The sequence below is a fragment of the Scardinius erythrophthalmus genome (assembly GCF_964197995.2).
Source record: "Scardinius erythrophthalmus genome assembly, chromosome: 22".
NCBI classification, from domain to species: domain Eukaryota; kingdom Metazoa; phylum Chordata; class Actinopteri; order Cypriniformes; family Leuciscidae; genus Scardinius; species Scardinius erythrophthalmus.
The window spans coordinates 23,486,262-23,506,274 of NC_138242.1; the positions used below are offsets into that span (position 1 = coordinate 23,486,262).

Sequence of the window (20,013 nt, forward strand, 5' to 3'; positions counted from 1 at the left end):
GACTCTTTTTCTTCAGTTCATTTCTTCAGTTCATCATCAGGATTTTTATGGGGTTTGGGAAGAGGACAGCTACAGTATTCATTGCAAAAACCTTCATTGTAGTCAGTGAAGTATTCTATTGTTTATTTTGAGATGTACTTTGGATCAATGTCATGCTGCAAGATCCAACCATGGCCCAGTTTAAGCTTCCTGACAGTAGCTTTCTACATGGCTATGTTTCTGTCTATGCCAATCCTTTATTTTGGTCTCATCTGACCATAAAACCCACTGAAAGTTCCAGCAACACATGGCAAACTGTAGGTGCATGAGATTGTTGTTTGATGTCACCAAAGGCTTTTTTATTCTAAACTTCCAAAACAAGTTGTGGTTTTATAGGGGAGGTCTAATCGAGACTTTTTGACCCCAAAACCCAACTAGCATCTGCAATTCTCCAACTTTGATACTTACAGTTCTTTTGGCGACTCAATCCATCCTCCATCCATCCATCCTCAGTGCATGTGGGGCCAATATCTTCAGAGCATCTCCGGTTGATTTAAGCTTCTTAATTATTGCCCAGATAGTGGAAATTAGTATTTAACAATTAAACTATTAGCAATTTTATGATTTGTGCAGCTTAACAACCTTTTGTCACACATCACTACTGTATCTTAGATATTTCCTATAGTGATAAATCAATGGCTATATATAGCAATTTGGCCTGTGTTTCACTTCATATCCAGAGTCCAGTGAAACAGTCCAACTGAAATCAAAATTGACCCTATTTACTTTGTTAGCGCATATTACTAGTCTTGTGGTGAAAAATTAATCCGTGCAAGTTAATACACAGAAAAAAAATGGTTTGCCGTCGTAAACTTTAATCAAAGTCTGAAAAGTTACTTCCGGTCTGGAATGGCGTTCCTTCTCTGATGATGTAGGTTTGACGGCTTGGTTTGGGAAGCGCTTAACCACTCCCCTCAAACCGTTAGTCTGTTATGAGCAGAGATGGAGAGGAGGAGTGCTAGAGTAAAACCCTGCTCTCTGTTCAATATTCCGTTTTACTGGGAAATACGTCACAACACTGGAGAAAAGTCGTTTGCAACTTCCGGTTAACGCGGACTTTAAGTGTTCCTGATCACTGAGGTGAACTTAAGAACATATCAAATGAATGGGAATATACTTCAGTTAGATTTTTACTCGTTAGAATTTGTATGGGTGCCAATCAATTTGTCATACCTATTTAGGAGAAAACCATATTTATTTAATTTCATCCACATTTATATTTTGTGTAAATTAACTTCAATTAAAGGTTAGATGTATGTGAATATTCTGAATGAAAGACTAAGAATAGCAAAAGAAAATGTTCACAGCCAGTTTTGCTCATATTTAACAAGGGTGCCAATGTTTGTGGAGCCCATAGGGTTGGTAATCTTCCATTTGCATGTATTTTTTTTTAAATTGTATTGTTGGGTGCTATGAGACTAAAGATCATTTGTAAGGGTCGATCGACTTTTTTATTACAAGAAATGATCTCTCCTTTTTTTCTTCGATATGTTGCATGGTCCTCTTGTGAAATGGTTAACCAGTAAAAGTCAATGCAGATACAGTATCTGTGATGATGTCTCTGGCGCCGATCAGGCCGTAATCCGCCAGATTAGGCAATGCACTGGGATTACTGGACACAGGAAGTCCGTGATTGGTTTATGATTTTTTTTCTCTTTGTATCTGTCCATCCTATGATCTTGCACTCTCTCCCATCCCCCTTTCTCTATGCTTCTATAATGTAATTGATTGTGTTAATGTGATTTGATTGGTTAGCCCCTGAGCTTTTTATAATAATAACTAATGATGGAATGTGCCTGAAACTGGAGCACATCATGAGGTGATGCCAGAGTGGCGTTGTACAAAACAGAGCAACACAGATGCAATGTTTTAACCAGGAATACTACCTTCAAAAGTTAATTTGCTGTGATATTTATTCTTAGATGTCTAATCTGACGATTTGCAAATCTTCTCTGGATTACATGTTGTTTTCTAGAAAAAAGGTGAACAAGAGGACGTGGACAGGATTCCATCAATTTACGTTTATGCAGCTTGTCAGTCTGATGTTTAGGTTAATCTAATTGTCTTTTCTTAGTTCGTTGTTTGGTTTCCACCTCTCAGCATCAGTGAAGGAAGTGTATGAACATGAGTGGACAGGTATGACATGCTTATCTTCAACAGAGACAGAACAAAGCTATAACGCCTGGCACGAGGAAATCCCGATTAGAGATGGTCCCAGCTCACTGTGTAGGTTAAGGGAAGATCCATCAGCTACAGATAAGAGGATTTGAGAGGAATTAATGCCAGTATTTTATTACTGTAAGAATAAATTCCCATTTTATGTCTGGGTGACAAAGCACCACCGAGTCGTCGACAGCGGGACCAACCAGACGCATGATGACACATAATCAGCTGAAGTATTCGGTGATGGATGCTGAAAATATGCTGTAAGACCATCCAACAAACTAGTTTCAGATTTACAATTCTTCTGGGAGACGTGTGAACATCAGGAGAGGTCATCAGGACTACCGTTCCGTTTCCCAGCGCCCTCTCAGTTGAGGTTTGCTGGGGATGGCCAGGACCCAGGAACCATCCTGCCTTGGCTCCGTCACCGTGGAAGATTTCTGGACCCTAGCTATAGGACCTAGAGTGTCAGAAGAAGAACAACAGGTCTTCCGTCATCGTATTTGGCCATGAAGTTATTCCTGCTGACCCTCAGGCTGTTGTGCCTCGCTTGTCTCTGGCCCGTCACCCTGCTCAACAACCCTTACCCTAACCGGAAGAAAAACAAGGATGTTTACTTGGCTGAGCACGCCAAACACAGATTCAGAGGGTGAGTCATGAATATTTTAACTCTTTAGCTTGTTTGGGATCAGAATGTTACACTTCATTTTAAGGTGTCTGTGTTACAGTGAAATTAAACATTTAAATAATTATTTACTATGTACTTACTATATAGGGTTAGGATTAGGGTGTTTAGGTTAGTTGCATTATGCACAATTTATAATAATTACTATCTACATCTAACGTGGAACAAGGACACTAAAATAAAGTGTTTTATTTTATATATCGTATAAATTAATACTTTGTTCAGTAAGGATGCATTAAACTGATCAAAAGTGACAGTAAAGACATTAGTATTTCTACTAAAAATGCTATTTCAAATCAGTGCTGTTCTTTTCAAACATTCTGTTCCTCAAAGGCTTCTAAAAAATAGTATCATGGTTTCCACAAAAATATTAAGCAACACTGTGTAGCGTTTACTACTGTAAAGTTGAGCGAGTGGATCTCTGAGCTGGTGTGAGTGAGTGGAGGCGGGGCTAATTTGCATATTCATGGTTCCACGTATATTAAATGAAGCCAGGGTGTAGAGTTACACTCAAGCTATTTGAAGGCATGAATAAAAATGTTTTGCACAGGAAAAACGGTTAAATATGTCATTTTGGTGATCAAAGATGAATTTTAAGAGATAAAATTATTGACTACAGGGGGACTTTAATTTTAGTTAATTTTTTTTTATTAGTTTAAAAAAATAAGTCTATATTGTTTTTATTAATGTGTATTTATTTGTTTTAGTGGATTTAGTTTTATTTATTTTAGTATTTTAATTTACAGCCTTGGCAACTATTTGAAATAAAATAAGTTTCAGTTAATGTTTATTTAGTTTGTAAGTAATGAAAATGTTATTTTTTTATGATTTTAGTTTTAGTTAACAATAATAACCCTGAAATGAGACAATAGCAGAATGCATAAAAAAGGGTAGAAAAGAGTTGTAAAGGAACAAATGGTAATAGTTCCATGGATCATTGAATTTCCTCTGTACTGTGTCTAAATGATAAATAAAGTGAGGTTTTAATCTATTGGTGGTGTCTATGTTACCACAGCGTAATGAGTCACACAACACCAAGAGTGCCAGTATTCTCTCATTCTGTAATTAAAACCATCCTGGTGCCATCATCTGTTTTTTTGGAGAGCAGCCAAAGTTCTGTTTGGCATTAAAACCATGCATGCAGATTTTCCCTAAAAAGCCTCTGTCAGCCAGGTTTTCCAGGTACAGCTTTTGTTAATGCATAATGTGTCATTACATTGAATATTTATAAAAGCCTTTAGAAAGAGGTTAATAGGATACATTTTCTATGGAATTTCACTCTTAATGCAGTGCTCTATCCAAGAGAGTTTTGAGTTTTTAAAAATTAAAGGTGTTTTTTTTATTTATTTATATTATATAACTATGTTTTATTTTATTGTAATTTTAAGCACAGCGGTGTACAGTAATCTCGCAGCATGCATTGTGTCATTAGTGCTGTGTTTTTGATTGCGTAATGAGTCTATCACGTAGTCATTAGTGGTTGTATGCTGTATTCAGTTTGAGGTTTAATTTTGTAATTGCTCTTCGGTGTGCAATTAACTTTGCCATGGAATGAGCACAGCGTGATTGACAGTATATTTGGGGTTTCAGTTAAAGCACGCAGATGAAAAGTCTATGTTAGGGGAAACATTGTACGTGTACGACTGACCTTCACTAGTTTCTGGCGTGTTTTTGTTCACGTCTCATCTCTTAAGGCACAGAAAATAGCTTGTTTGGAAGGCTTCTGGAAGCGTTCCAAATCACAGTTAATTTTCACAACCTGGCACACACAACCGCCATTGTAGAACAAGCTGCATTTTATAAATCATCCCTTTAATAGCCGAGTAATTATTTTTAAATTACAGATGCTGGAGCACTGAGGCAGATGTTTGATAGTCACGTTCTGGATGGACGTCCAACTGTTTTATTTCTCTGTAATGCAAAAGCCCACCTGCTCACAGGGCCCGGGATAATATTCCTGTTATTTTGAAAAACTACAGAAGTGCGATAATGGCCTGTTTTTTTTTTTCTGACCCTTTTTCTCATTCTTTCAGACGGATTGACTACAAATTAAAGCGAAAGGACAGCACCAAGTCCCTCCTCATCAAAACTGAACAACTGCTAAGGATTGAAGACCACGACTTTGCCATGAGACCTGGATTTGGAGGTCAGGATGCACTGTTTATTTGCTCCAATTATCAATCACCATCACAATCCGGAAAATCACAATTAGAGTGGTCTTTTTAATAAATCTGATTAAAAATGGGCTGTACCATTTTGTCGTGTCAGAGGGCAGAACGAGGCGGTGTTACCATCTCTCTATTCGGGGGAAAGCGGCCAGAGGTGACTTTGACAGGGCGAGTGTGGTCCTAAATTCAAACATGACCCAGATTGTGCAAAACACAAATCAGACAATGGGTGTTGAGGACACACATTTGCTTTGGTGGGCAGTAATCTGGATTACATCCCAGGCCTGTTAAAACAGATGGGAAAGTGCTAATGTTATCATTTTTACACATATTTGAGTACTGAAGACACAATGCAATATATGAAATATTATAGCAGGTAGCTGAGATGGAACAAACAGACGTTTCAAGAAAAATAATGGAATCATATGATTTTAAATTAAGTTTGCTTAGCTTTAAATGATAAAACAATAGATATACTAGGGAAGTTACTTTGTACACCATCTTTTTATTGTTCTGTTATTGTAAAGTTTTTGTTTGAGGTTTTGGTTAAATACTGATATGGAAGTTAAAACCAATTTTAGAGCTTTTCCAGTGCTAAACCTTAAACTGGAGCTCTAATGTCCATGAACATAAAAAAAGAAGTACACTTTAGAATATACTTGAGTGTGAACTAAATGTAATGTTTTCGGGCACGTATTGCATGTTATTTGCAAAAAAAAAGAAAATGTATCATAGTTTAAATTTCTGTTGAATTTCTATTCTCACTTAAGTACTTTTTTATTTAATTTCAGAATTTTCTGTTGCCTTTGAAATATGGTTAAAATGTCTTTTCAAATGTAATGACAAACATTTTTGTTAAACTAATACTTCAATGCAATTTCTATTGAAGTTTACATTTCATGTTTTTAAAAATTTTCATTCTTAAATAATATTGAAAAATACATTATAGTTCAAATTACAATCAACGTGCTAGTCAACAGATCAAAATAAGTGTAATTCTTTAAAGCATGACAAAAGATTATTAAAACAATGATTTAAAATGTACTTTAAAGTAACACTTTTCAATCAGACATTATTTCAAAGAGCACTTTTTAAAAGTGTGTTAAGAAACAGCCATGAAAGTGTTCTATCTTTATGTACAATTCAGTACAATTAAGCACACTACTTTTTAAAGCAGTGCCTAAAAAAAAAAAAAAAACTCAATCAGGTCTCATCCAAACCTAAAATAATATTAAAAACATATTAAACTGTAAACTAAATGCATACATGTACATAAACTAATAGATGAACTAATACACATGGCTAATAGAAATTACACCATACACGGCTCACTGTGTGTGGTGGCAACTACATGTAAGCATAAATAATTGTATTCCTTCCTTTCATCCAGCAGGGTGACGCTCTAATCTGCCAGTGCTTTAAAAGAGGAAGAGATGTTTGGATAAAAGAGTAGTTTATTGGTGTATAGGCTTTCTTTTACATGATTAAAGAAGATCAAGAGGTGGAACCAGGCTTTGAATGATGTCCTTCAGTCAGTAACCACTGCTAATTAATGATGGGACAAATAGGATTAGAGTAACATTTTGAGCTCCATATGCTCTCTCTGTAGGAGCAAAGGAGGCAGATTCTCTCTAAGTTGAAATGAAAAGCAATGCTGTGGTCCTGAACCAATATGCAAATGTATTGTGTCTTCTGCTCTGCAGGATCTGCCATCCCTGTGGGCATTGATGTGCAGGTGGAGAGTATAGACAGCATCTCTGAAGTAAACATGGTAAAAGTGCATGTTCTCTTTGTATTTAATAGAGCAATGTTCTGGATCCTTAATGGTTCCTTTAATTAATCTTTTAGTAGCCGAGAGACCTCAACGCGCTGCAAATGAAGAAAACACATGCAAATAGAAAAACACCTGCAAATTAAGAAAACATCTTCAACAACATATGAACATCCAAACGTGAATTCAAATGTCAGTTTAAGCTGCATGTGTTTGATTCACTAGAATTGAACCGCTTATTCATTCAGGAATCAAACACAAGTTGGGCTGCATGCTTTTGATTCGCTAAAAAGAAATAACTCATATGAGTCAATCCATTAATCGAGCTGAACATCATTTGGTTCCGGTATTGCTTTTACAAATGGATCTGAATACTAATTCTCAGTTTCTAATCCTAACCTGAATAAAATTATTTTCATGATTAGTTATCACAACTTTTTTTTCTTTAGTCAAATCAACTTATATTGAGTTTCTGTTGATTAAACCAATCTTCATATTGTATTAACTCAAATTCTGTTAAGGCAAACTCAAAATTTTAAGGCAACTAGGTCACTTACTTTTTTAAGTAAAACCAACAATTATTTTTACAGTGTATATAAATTAATTCTTTGCTAACTTGTTCCATATTTACAAAATGGATTAAATTTTGCTCTTGTAAAAGCAGGCCTTCAGCTTCTCACAAAGTAAATCTCAGCAATATTAAAGGGTTAGTTCACCCAAAAATGAAAATTACTCACCCTCATGTTGTTCCAACCCCGTAAGACTTTCGTTCATCTTCAGAACACAAATTAAGATATTTTTTATTAAATCTGAGTGCTTTTGAAAAGTGAAAAGTCGTTATTTTTGTGCACAAAAAGTATTCTCGTCGCTTTATAAACTTAAGATTGAGCCACTGTAGTCACTTGGACTATATTAACAATGTCTTTAATACATTTTCTGGGCCAGCAAGTTATAGTGTCCTGTCCATAAGCCTGTGGAGGAGTGAGACAGCACTCAGATTTCATCAAAAATATCTTAATTTGTGTTCTGAAGATGAACGAAAGTCTTATGGGGTTGGAACAACATGAGGGTGAGTAATTACTGACAGAATTTTCATTTTTAGGTGAACTAACCCTTTAAGCATAGCGTCAGTTCTGGTAAATCACGTTAGTCAAGCTCTCATCAGCTGACTCTCAGCTGATCCACGTCTACCTATGACGTCTATCACTGTATACATATATAAGCTCCTTCAGTATTATCAGCAGCTATCGCGTTTCTCAGGAGCTATTTGCCCTCCTCCCTCCCCAGCTCCTCCTCTCGCCAGTCAGTATGGCATTCTGATTCTCCTTGAAAATCTCGAATCATGCTGTACTTTAAAATATTGAATTAATGATATCTGCAATACATTCATGTTGGTTCTGTTCTATTTACCCTAAGGGGGGTTATTGCTGCTCTCCCTGCTCTTATCCATGCTAGGCTGCAAGGATGCGCAGGGAGTTCTTGCCCAGAACAGAACCAATCCAAACTCTATGCTAATTGTCAATCGTATTTGACGATAGTGGTCCTGACAGAAATGGGTCTTCTTGGTAAATGTCAAATACTTTTATTTGCACTAAAATGCCAGTCACTGCCCTGCACTGTTGCTCGTAATAAGTTGTCATGTTTATCTATAAGGTCAGTAAAATGTAAAGGTCTCTCTCAGGACTTCACGATGACCCTGTACCTGAGGCATTATTGGAAGGATGAACGCTTGGCTTTTCCCTCCAGTAACAATCTGAGCCGTACATTTGATGGTCGGCTGGTGAAGAAGATCTGGAAGCCTGATGTCTTTTTCGTCCACTCCAAGCGTTCCTTCATCCATGATACCACCATGGAGAACATAATGCTGAGGGTTTACCCAGACGGCAACATCCTTTACAGCGTCAGGTAGAAGTTTATAACATCTGCTGATTCATTTCCTTCATATGTAAATGTTTTAATAATGGAATATTCTCTTTATTGTAGGATCACAGTTACTTCTCTGTGCGCAATGGACTTCAGTAGATTCCCGTTGGACACTCAGAATTGTTCCCTGGAACTGGAGAGCTGTGCGTGTCCACCTAGAAACATCCTCAGTTCTTGTGTCATTTTTATTGAGTCCCACATACATTGTTTTTTAGTTAATATTTTACAGGTTGGGAAAATGTGACAGTCGTGGATCATTTCATTAAAGGAATGTCACCATTTAGACACCATTTTAAAAATCGTGGTTGCAGAAAAAGTGCTTGCAATGAAAGTATGTGGAGTAATGCAATGAATGTTAAAATATGCACTGTTGCGAACGTATAGCAACACTTTTAAAATTTTATACTGCCATGAGACTAGTGTGCCCATACACAAAAGAAATATATTTAAAATATATTTTCAGAATATATTTTGGAATATATGCAAATATTTGAAATTGGCCCAATAAATATATTTCACACTTAACATCATATATTTTTGTAATATTTCAGAATATATTTCAATGTATTTTTTTCTGTATGGGTCCCCAAAAGTGTCAAAATATATGTGGCATATATTCCAAATACATTGAAATATATTATGAAATATAACAAAAAAATGTTAAGTGTGAATATATATTTATTGGGCCAATTTCAAATATTTGCATATGTTCCAAAATATATACTGAAAATATATTTCAAATATATTTATTTTGTGTATGGGGTGGCAAAACTGGATCGTGTCCCATCAAAAGACAAGACCAGACCAAAAAGACTTAAAGGGGTCATATAATCCCATTTTTGTACAAGCTAATATGATTCTTTAGGGTCTAAATTAAAAGTTTGTAATATACTTTCATTAAAAAAATCTCAGTAGTATTGTAAGAAAACACTCATTTTACCTGGTCAAAAACAGCTCTGTTTTCAGCACGCCGTTTAAGTGCATGTGTCTTTAAATGATAATGAGCTTTGCTCACCCCGCCCCTCTGTTCTGTGCATACACCGTTTGTAACACAATAACCATAACGCGTTGTTCATTATAAACATGGGATTATGAATTATATTGAGAACGTCATACATAGAAAACATGCTGTAATGTACCCTGACCTGAGTGTAAACAGCCGAATTCATCGTGAAGCGCAAGCGATTTGCAAAGATTAATATAAAGATTAATATAAAGGTCAATAAAACGTTACACTCACTTCAGTTCTTCTGGAGGTGCAGCAGGAACACGAATAGTTGGTACCGATCCTTTTTTCAGGAGCAGCTTCTTAGCAAATAACCAGCTTTTTACTGACCTCGTTTGTAAAGCAGTCTGGTGTGTGAAATGATTCGCACAAACATGAAAGCGTTGACGTTGATTGTGGGGAATATTCCCTTCAAAAACAAACTCAGCCACTGCGTCTTCAGCTGTACGGATTTAGGAACATCAATATGACTGCTGTGTTCCTTATTACACCCAAGAACAGAACACCACAATCTCTTAAGACTCCATTCTACTCAGTGCTCCAGATATCAACAATGAACGGTCGGCGCGGGCTATGATTGACAGCTCGCTCACGAGGGCGCGAGGGCGGGTCTGTGTTGAAACGCTGCTGTCAATCAACCATCGAGGGAGGGGCGTCGATTTTGTGACGTCACAAAATCAAACAGCTTGATTTGAGATGGGAGGAAACATATAAGGAGATTTAAAAAAAAAAAAACACTGGATGGATTTTTATCATTTTATGATGGTTCTGTACAGGCACTGCCAACACACATTTCAGTACAATCAACTTGTAAAAGTGCATGTACCATTATATGACCCCTTTAAAACACAAGGACTTAAATACACACAGGGTAATTGACTAACAATACATTCAGGGAGAGAAAGATAGGAAACAGGAACTGAACCAAATACAAACTAAAAGTCTACAAAACAAAAGCACAGACACAGAATACATCACAGCTAGTGTGCTAAAATTACATCTAAATAGCTATTTGGCTATTGGTTAACTTTATCCAGCCTGCTTTTAAACCTGTGGATGACAAGGAGCCATTTAATTCCATTACTGCCAGTCAAAATAGTTTTTTTGTAGAAACCAACATTACTCCACAAATGCTGTTGTTATAGATTTTAATAATTGATTCTAGAAAATTCCTCTTCATATTATCCATGTATTTAAGCATTAATTAAACAGGCGCACACTTTCTTTTACCTCTTTTCTATATCTTACGGCTTCCGCTCTTCTGTCCCATTCAGATGCATATAATGAGAACGACCTCATGTTGTACTGGAAAAATGGCAATGACTCTCTAAGGACAGATGAAATTGCCCTCTCTCAGTTCTTCATTGAAGAGTTCCACCCTTCACACGGGCTGGCCTTGTACAGCAGCACAGGTAAGAGGCTCTTTTCTCTTTCTTCTTCTATGTATTTATGCTACGACAAATCTTTTGTCTTTGTTCTTGTTACAGTAGTAAAATATCAGTTGGTCATTAATTACAGGCTTTACACGTGTTTCTCTCAGGCTGGTACAACAGGCTCTACATTAACTTCATCCTCAGAAGACACATATTCTTCTTCATGCTGCAAACGTATTTTCCCACAATGCTGATGGTGGTGCTGTCCTGGGTGTCTTTTTGGATCGACAGGCGGGCGGTACCAGCCCGTGTTTCACTTGGTGCGTAACACTTGTCCACACACACGCACTTGGCAAAATGTTTATCTCATAAATGATCTCTTGTCTTGTAGTTAATTCACTCTTGTTATGCATGACATTGAGCCTTGTTAGACTGCGGTCCAGTGCGATGAATGTTTTAGTTGCTTAGTTGTCTCATAATTGCTTAAATCGTAACCTTTTTCCTAAGATGAAAAGAACCGAGGCTGCACAATGTGATTTAGCCAAGAAATTTAGCCAAAATCACCTCAATTAATCATTCGTCAGAAATTTTGTTAATTTCTTGGTTTCTTATATTTCCGTTCAGACAACATAGGTTTACTGAAATTATTTACATTTGTGGCTTCTAAAAATTCGAAGGGGTCTGATTCGATTACAAAATGCAGTTGTCAGTCTTATTTATAGCCATACTATGTGTGAATAGAGCTGTTTATCACTCAAAAACAGCCTATAGCCTGCTTTTGTGGCGTCATAGTGGGTAGCTCCACCCATTTTGAAATCTTATTGGTGCAAAATTCTGCTAAACTTGTTCTGATTTGGTGTGATTGTTTGGTGGATTGTTTAATTTACTTGTCGCTGGTAATGTAACTATACTAGCACTAAAATCTGATTGGTTGGGAGGAATCAACAAAGATGTTAATCAAGAAAGCACTGCATTTTGTAACAGAAAATAAGTCTGAAAGCGCTGCCACATTAGCGAAATTATGTGGGCAAAAAAGGTCCATTGTCTATAGTGTAGCATTGAACAGTTTAGAGTACAGTACACTCAGATTATTTTATTTTTTTTAGCAAAATGTGTGTCTCTGCATGTTTGTTCAATCCAGGCATCACTACAGTGTTGACTATGACCACCATAATTACGGGAGTGTCAGCGTCCATGCCTCAGGTATCATATGTGAAAGCGGTGGACATCTATTTGTGGACCAGCTTCCTGTTTGCGTTTCTGTCTGTCATCGAGTACGCAGCTGTCAACTACTTCACCACCAAGGAGGAAATGAAGAAACTCAAACAATTAAAGGTCAAACTACCACTGCATATCAAGAGAAGATGACAAAATATCAAAATATTGGGCAATATTGTAATAGCTTATTAAATGAATTCTTGGGTAAGCTAGGCCACGAAGGATCCATCTGTTGTATCATTTGCTGTGTCCCAATTCACATACTATCCATCCTAAATAGTATTCGAAGTTAGAATTAGCGTGTCCCAAATCGTAGTGTTAAAATTAGTATTCCAAACATACCCGGATGGTCTACTTTTTCCGATTATAATCCGAAGTGCAGCACTCTAATGGCTAACATTGGCCACAACCCATAGACAAGGATTTGATTAGAACTACAAAGACGAATAAAACGTGTTAAAAAAAAACTAAAAACATGGTGGATGTGCGAGATTGACTGTTAAGTAGAGTGGTTTTGATAAAGGGGTTTGAGGGATTAGTAATTAGTATCTAACCTGATGAAAAGATATTTATTCAGTGTTATCCACATTTTATTTCATCATCTGCAACAGTATTGTGAACTTTTCTAAAGATACATTTGGTCATTAACTTTTAAATGCATCATGCAAACACTTGTGCAGAGAACTCTCCTCTTTAGGCCCACGACTGGCAGATCAACGTGCTACCAATGTACATTTCTCTCCAATATGATAGGAAATTAAATTGAATGTGGAGGATTTTTAACGGTGGCGAAATGATTGACAGGGCAGTTTAAACGGTGACAGGATGCACATAACTAAGCGACAGAACGGTCTGTTAAAGATGCAATTATGACGAAGTAGTATGTCTCATTGCTTGCCTCCTATTCCGCTTCTTTACAAAAACAGTACATAATTTTAAAGCATAGTATAAGTAGGCGAATTGGGACGCAGCACTTCATTGCCCAGGAAATGAAGGACGCATTTCAAGGCTGCATTTGAAGGAGCCTTTGAATTGGGACAGCCTTCGTCGTGAAATCAATCGGAACGTTAAATACGGCCTTCGAAGGACGCAGCTGCAGTTTTCAAATAAGCCTGAAGGACTTGATTAGTTGGATCAGGTGCGTTTAATTAGGGTGATAGCTAAACTCTGCATGGCTATGGCCCTCCAGGAAGTTTTGCTCCCCTTCCTCAAAGGGAGAATTCAGCTATAAATGGACATATGACAGGATAAAAAATGATTTAAGAATCTTATGTATTTTATCTACATTGTCAAAAAGAACTTAAAAAGATGTCCATATTATGCATGTACTATATTTTAAAAGTCATTCAACACATTTGCTGCTCTCAAATCAAATATGGCACTTGTGGACCTCAATGACATCATTAGTCCTTGATTATCAAACATTATGTCAAACCTGCCATTTTTTTAGAGTAAGAGAATTCATTTTTTTGGTGCACAATCTCTTGAACTTCCATAATATGTGAAATATATTGTGCTATATAAAGATCTTACCGCATAAATTCCAGAAAAAGTGAATTGTTTTTGTCTCCTACAGCTCACAGACTATGATGCATCTCAAGCCATGGCATTCGATGGATGTTTCCATGACCAGGACATAGAGCTCAGCTCATTTCCTCGGCTGTCTGACCTAAACACGGACACGTGCGTGTCCTCAAGGAACTCCACAACACCTGAGCTCCCTCAAATCCTGGGCACGCGTCTCCGTCGACGGCGTTCCATCCGCCAAAGCGTCAACCATATCATGAACAACAGTTACAAGATAGACTCCTATTCAAGAATATTATTTCCTTTAGCATACTTTCTCTTCAATATCATCTACTGGAGCATCTACTCCTGAGAGAGAGAAAACGGGCCTGCTCAGAGTTTATAAGACTATCATACATACTTGATGGCTTGAGTGTGATCACATGCCACAATGATAGCATCCACACTCGCACACACACAAAAACTGGCGAAAAAAGTATAATAAATTATTTATTATGTTAGAATCTCAGATTCCTAACTCTTCCTAAAATGTACAAAAGTGAAATTACCATAAATTCATAAAACTACATACAGTAATTGTTACAAAACAATTATCAAAACATAATACATGTAAATCACATTACTATACTTTGGCTAAACAGAACCCTTATGCTACTCAAAGACAATTTCAGACAACAGAAAACAAATTTGATTACATCTAATTCCTTCATATGTGAGGATTACAAAACTGAGAATGACTATAAAATGTGGAGAAAAAAAATAAACAACTATATGGACAACTGGACCCACAGTGAAATTTTCAGTCTTTTTTCAACACATCTAACAGATTGCTATGGATTTTAAGACAGAATTTCATATTCTTCATTTTAAATGAATTCTAAAGCATTTTTTAAGTACTATTTAATGCACTGGCATAATCTGAGCTCAAATTATTATTATTATTATTGTTATTTTGCAGAAGAGTTGTTTAATACTGTTCTCTGAAAATAAATAGGACTTTAAAACCCTTGACGCTGTAAAAGTGGGGCGTAATATAACGTTTCCGCACTTGGAGATATTTTTACGCATTGACTCCCATAGGTCCTTGCTCTTCCTATTCATTCCTCAGCCGTGAGCAGCCTAGTTCAATAACAAATCATAAAATGCCTGGCTATAAAGCTGAATGCTGTAAGCTTCACTGCATGTAACACTCATTCAGAGAAACTGATGACAGAAGACATTTTTTTTTTTAGCACAGTCACTAGATTCTCATCTTGGTATTACATTTTTCAGGCCTGCTAAAAACAATATTTTATGGTCTGTTTCTTCACCTATTTTCCAATTTGGGTTTATAATCCTCTTCCAAAAACTACACAGATCTGAGTCGTGAACTGAGTTGACTGTTGATCTCATTGAGGACCACATCATCATTCACTTCCCCTGACATGATCTGACTGTCATCGATTGGTGAGCCTGTAACAAAGTTAAAGAGTTAAAAATATTCTTGACTTGTATGAAACACATTTGTACATTTCTTGCCAGTTTTTTGCAGAAGCGAGCAGAACTGACCGATGCTAAGGGATGGCACAGATTCATTGCTGCTCAGTGAGCTTCGCAGTGCACTGTCGGCCCTTGAATGAGACGAAAGTGCCGTCAGAATCGAACTCTTCTTATTGTTGTTGCTCTGTGTGGCTGTCCGACTCCACTCTGGAGAAAAACGTTTGAGAGGTAAAACGGAGATGCCCGTAAAATAACTAGTTAGGGTAACGTGCGGCTAGGATTTAGTTTGGATAAAAGATATACCTGAATTTTCAGCCAATCGTAACCTGCCACAGCAGAGGTACATTCTCCACTGTTTACGGACATTTTCCTTCAGAGCGCAGTGGAAAACAAAAATAAAAAATCCTGAGAGAGAAAGAGAAGAAAAAAAGACCCCTTTTTCATCAAGCGCTCAGGGTAATTGCATTATTGCATTGAAAAAATATACTTCTAACTGTATTATGCTGACTTTATTCAAAAAACAAATGATATAATATTGTTTCTCACCCTGTAGGGAATTTAAGATGCAAAACAGGTACATGAAGGCCAACTTTACTGGTTCCCAGGCGAAGAAGGCGAAGCCCCATGTGAGCCCCAGCAGGAAAGTGAGTCCCGCGATGCTACGAAGGTCCTGCAAGCTGCTGCGGTACTGATTATTGTGGGGGTTTTGCCGCTTAATTCGTCTCAGATGGACCATCACCACCACAAACATGGCCAGGTTCAACACAAATATGATGCAGAAGTATGCCACAACGGATACGTAGAATGCTATAGTATTCTTCAGCCAACAACTAGAAGAGAGAAATATAGAAACATCAAGAGCAAAGTCATAATGAAGACTGATGCCTTTAAATTACAAGTTGAATACTTACAAATCCGTACTTCCGTCGGAAACGTTCCCATAGCTAATGAGGCCATAGTTATCTTTGTTTACCGCAATCACAATAATGACAACAACCAAAGGGATTCCTGCAAAAACACAACACAGAATTAAATTAGCAATCATCTACAGCCACAAACCACAAGGCTAATGTAGCAGCTGAACTCACCCCAGCCTGCCAGAGAAAACTTCAGCATGTATCTGGTCATGTAGTTGTTGAAGACTTTGACAATGGCCAGATACATATGCAGAGCCTCCAGTCCCATCCAGGTGAAGGAGACCAACAGGAAGTAGTGCAGGAAGAATGCTGTGGAAATGCACAGGCCTACTGCATCTGTATACAAAGCTAGCCATGAGTCCAACAAAAACACCAGGTTCAGGAACAGCAGCGCGAAACACAAATGAATCAAGATCTTCGAAGGGATGTCCCGTCGGATTTTGCTGGAATTAAAAGGAAGAATTGGGTAAATAAATGCTTCCTTTGGGAATGAAAGATGGAAGTTAATTTTTGTCACATTTTGGGTTTTTGAGGGACCAATTGTTGTGATTAATCTCATATTAGGGCTTATTCACTGAGAAGGAGGATGTTACTCACTCAAACGCGAGGTAAGTGAGCAGAGTAACTGAGAGAAAGATGGCGGACACCCCACATCCGATATAAGTGATATAGGTAAGGACGGTGTCTTGTAGACGGTTAGATGTGCCTTGACGGCTAATGTCCTTTGAAAACAAGATTAATGACAGCATTATATGACAATCCCAGAGATGTGTAATGCATACCTAATTGAGGACTCAACAATACGGGGATGGTCCAGGTCCAGTGTAAGAGAGTTTTGGGCCAGTTAAAAGTTTACACACTTTATTAAAAATACAATTATTTGTGTAAATTATTATTATTATTATTTGCAAAAGTTAATTCATTAAAATCATGTGACACTGAAGACTAAAGTAATGATGCTAAAAATGTAGCTTTGCATCACAGGAATAAATTATATTTTAAAACAGAAAAGTGTTAAATTATAATGATATTTCACAATATTGCTGTTTTTACTGAATCAAATACATTTTTGATAACCTCGGTGAGCATAAGAGACTTCTTTCTAAAACATTTTACCAACCCCAAATCCTTGAACTGTAGTGTATACAGATCTGCATGTATATGACATTTATAAAAATAAGTAAAGATAAGAAAAACTATAAAAAAAATTTAATTAATGTTTGTGAAAATGTGAAAAATTAATTGTTGAAGCCTGTGGTTATGACTCTCGATTTTATTATAATCATATTCATTTGAGCCATTATAAATTTCTGAAGAGGATGGATGTGGACATTTCTGGGAACAATCCCACACACTGACATACTTACCAGCAGCACAGCAAAGCTGGTCAGGTGATCGCAGCTACAGATGGTTTCGTTCTCAGTACTGCTGTTCTTGACATAGCAGCCGTTGGGATTCCAGCCTCCTGAACCTCCTAGAAAATCCAAAACACATAGGAATTACAAGACATTAATTAAGAAATTAGACAGATCACGCATTTCATAAGGCCTAATAACAATTTCTCAGGAATTCTGGGAGGTGTGCAATCTCACCGTTTTTGTCAAAGTCCCAGAAAACACAGGAAGCTACATAGTTCCCCTGTGGGAGAGAAGTTAAGAGATAAATCAGAAAGCTTTCAGCTGGCAGTGACATATGATGTACAATTTATATGTGAACACACACACACACACACACACACACCGCAACGGGCTGCTTATTCCTCAGAGTAAACTCGACACCCTCCCTCAGGTTTTTGATTGACAGGTTAGCCAGACTAGACCCCAGAATGTGGCTGTTCAGCTGTTGAGTCATGTTTTTATCCTGTCGATACATGAAAATCCAAAGAATAAACTGAAGAAAAGTGGCAGAATCAAATCTGACATCAGCTTTATTTCTGAAAATGTTATTTGGTCAGGGCTGGGTGTCTTTTATGGTGATTTTGTATCCTTTTTGAAGCTTAAGTGCATGTTAATTGAATGGAAAAGACATGAAGGACATAAGGGTGAGCAAATTTTCAATTTGAGGGGAACTGCAAAGGTTATGTACAAACATCTTAATCTTGTTCTGATGATGTCTGATGGTGCTTTTATTATATGAAAATAAATCAACCTAGTTTTACCTGAAAAAAAGTGCTTTTCTGAAAGAAGGTGAACTGGACTCTTGAGGCTATCTTCTGTTGTTCTGGAGAGAGGTTCTCTGTCAGGGATGCAGGTAGTGTTATTTTGCCCAATGATGAGGAACTTTCCACTGCCCTGACTTGTCTTTGAAATCCTTTTGTGACCTATATAATAAGACATTTTGAGTCATTGCACTTCCAAAAACATCCAAACTGTTAATGAATTGCTTTGGACTTACCTGTGGGTTCAAGGGATCTACAACTGAGAATGACGTTGCCCCAAAGTTGGTGCCATCAGCTTTGGTCACAGTCAAAGCGAGTGAATCAAATACAATGTTCTCAGTCTGGTCCCGAATCACAAGTTTTAGAGCCAAATTATCCACAGCTTGGATTAATCTACAAAACACAATATAATATTTACATCCGCAATTTCAAGTTTGACAGTTTTGAATGCTTGTGTTACACATGTATCTCACCGATTAGAAGAGGCAGCAAGATTATCTGCAGGGCTGGTTAGAAAGTTGTTGATGACGGACAGTACTGTTCGGCCCAGATCCACACTAATATTCGGTGCAGAGAGAATATTCTCTAGCTGGCTGACCAGCTGATTCACCTGAGTTGAATTTAGAGATGCCACATTCTGTGTTTGATTCAGAAGATCGCTAGCCACTGAGTCTGGGGTTTTAGTTGTTGCTTCTGAAAAATTAACAAATCAAACGATGTGTTATAGATACACATATTATGGCCTTAAAATAAATTTGGACACTTTTAGATACTTAAATCACACTGCCTGCATTTCATTGCACTTGATACAAAATATCAAGTGACATCTGCAAACTAAAGCCTTATTTGTTAAAGTTAAAGTAAATGCTACTTATGTTGATATTTCATAATGTAATATGAATGATACATTTAATGTAAGTCAGTGGGATCCAATGCTGTTTAGACCCCACTGATTTTCATTATATGAACAATAAAAAACACTGAGACACAAGACATTGTTCAAAATATATATATCTTTTGTGTTCCACAGAAGAAAAAAAAATAATACAGGTTTGGAACAACATGAGGGAAAGTACATGATGACTAAATTATTCATTTTTGGGTTAACTATCCCTTTTAAGAGTAACTTAAGTGTCTCAGTACTTTTTGATACCACTGTTGTGTATGCATGAACCTAGAAAAAACACTTATATTCGGAATGTCAAGAAGCTATAGTCAGTTTTGGAATGTTGAGTCAAGAAGCATAGTCAAACCTGAAGTGGTTGCCATGGTAATGGAGGGTGTTGTTGGCACAGCTGGAACGGGTCTTGTGGTGACTTCAGTTGTATTAGTTAGAGCTGCTGTTGTGGAAGTTGAGCTGTTCTGAGGAGAGCTTGGAAGTATGGCTGACAGAGCAGTTGTGGGAACTGTACTGCTATTTGTGACAATGCTAATAAAGGTAGCATTTGTTGTTAAGTTGTTTGGAATACTAATTGGATTGAATGTTGTAGTTGTATTACTGATTGTATTTTCAGTAAAGGCTTTTTCTATTGTGCCATTTGACTGTGTTGTGTTAAGGAGACTAACTGTTGTGACAGGCTCTGAAG

General features: G+C 37.1%; 1 protein-coding gene across 1 annotated transcript; it reads left to right on the forward strand.

Moving 5' to 3' along the window:
• The first annotated feature begins 422 nt into the window (after positions 1–422).
• LOC308682764 (gamma-aminobutyric acid receptor subunit rho-3) lies at positions 423–14,666 on the forward strand. The gene is made up of 9 exons (XM_081352663.1): positions 423–2,851; positions 4,921–5,033; positions 6,759–6,826; positions 8,508–8,731; positions 8,810–8,892; positions 11,030–11,167; positions 11,296–11,448; positions 12,270–12,463; positions 13,923–14,666. Exons 1-9 carry the CDS (start codon positions 2,712–2,714, stop codon positions 14,223–14,225), a joined length of 1,416 nt encoding a protein of 471 aa, XP_081208789.1. The 5' UTR covers positions 423–2,711; the 3' UTR covers positions 14,226–14,666.
• Positions 14,667–20,013: the final 5,347 nt, after the last annotated feature.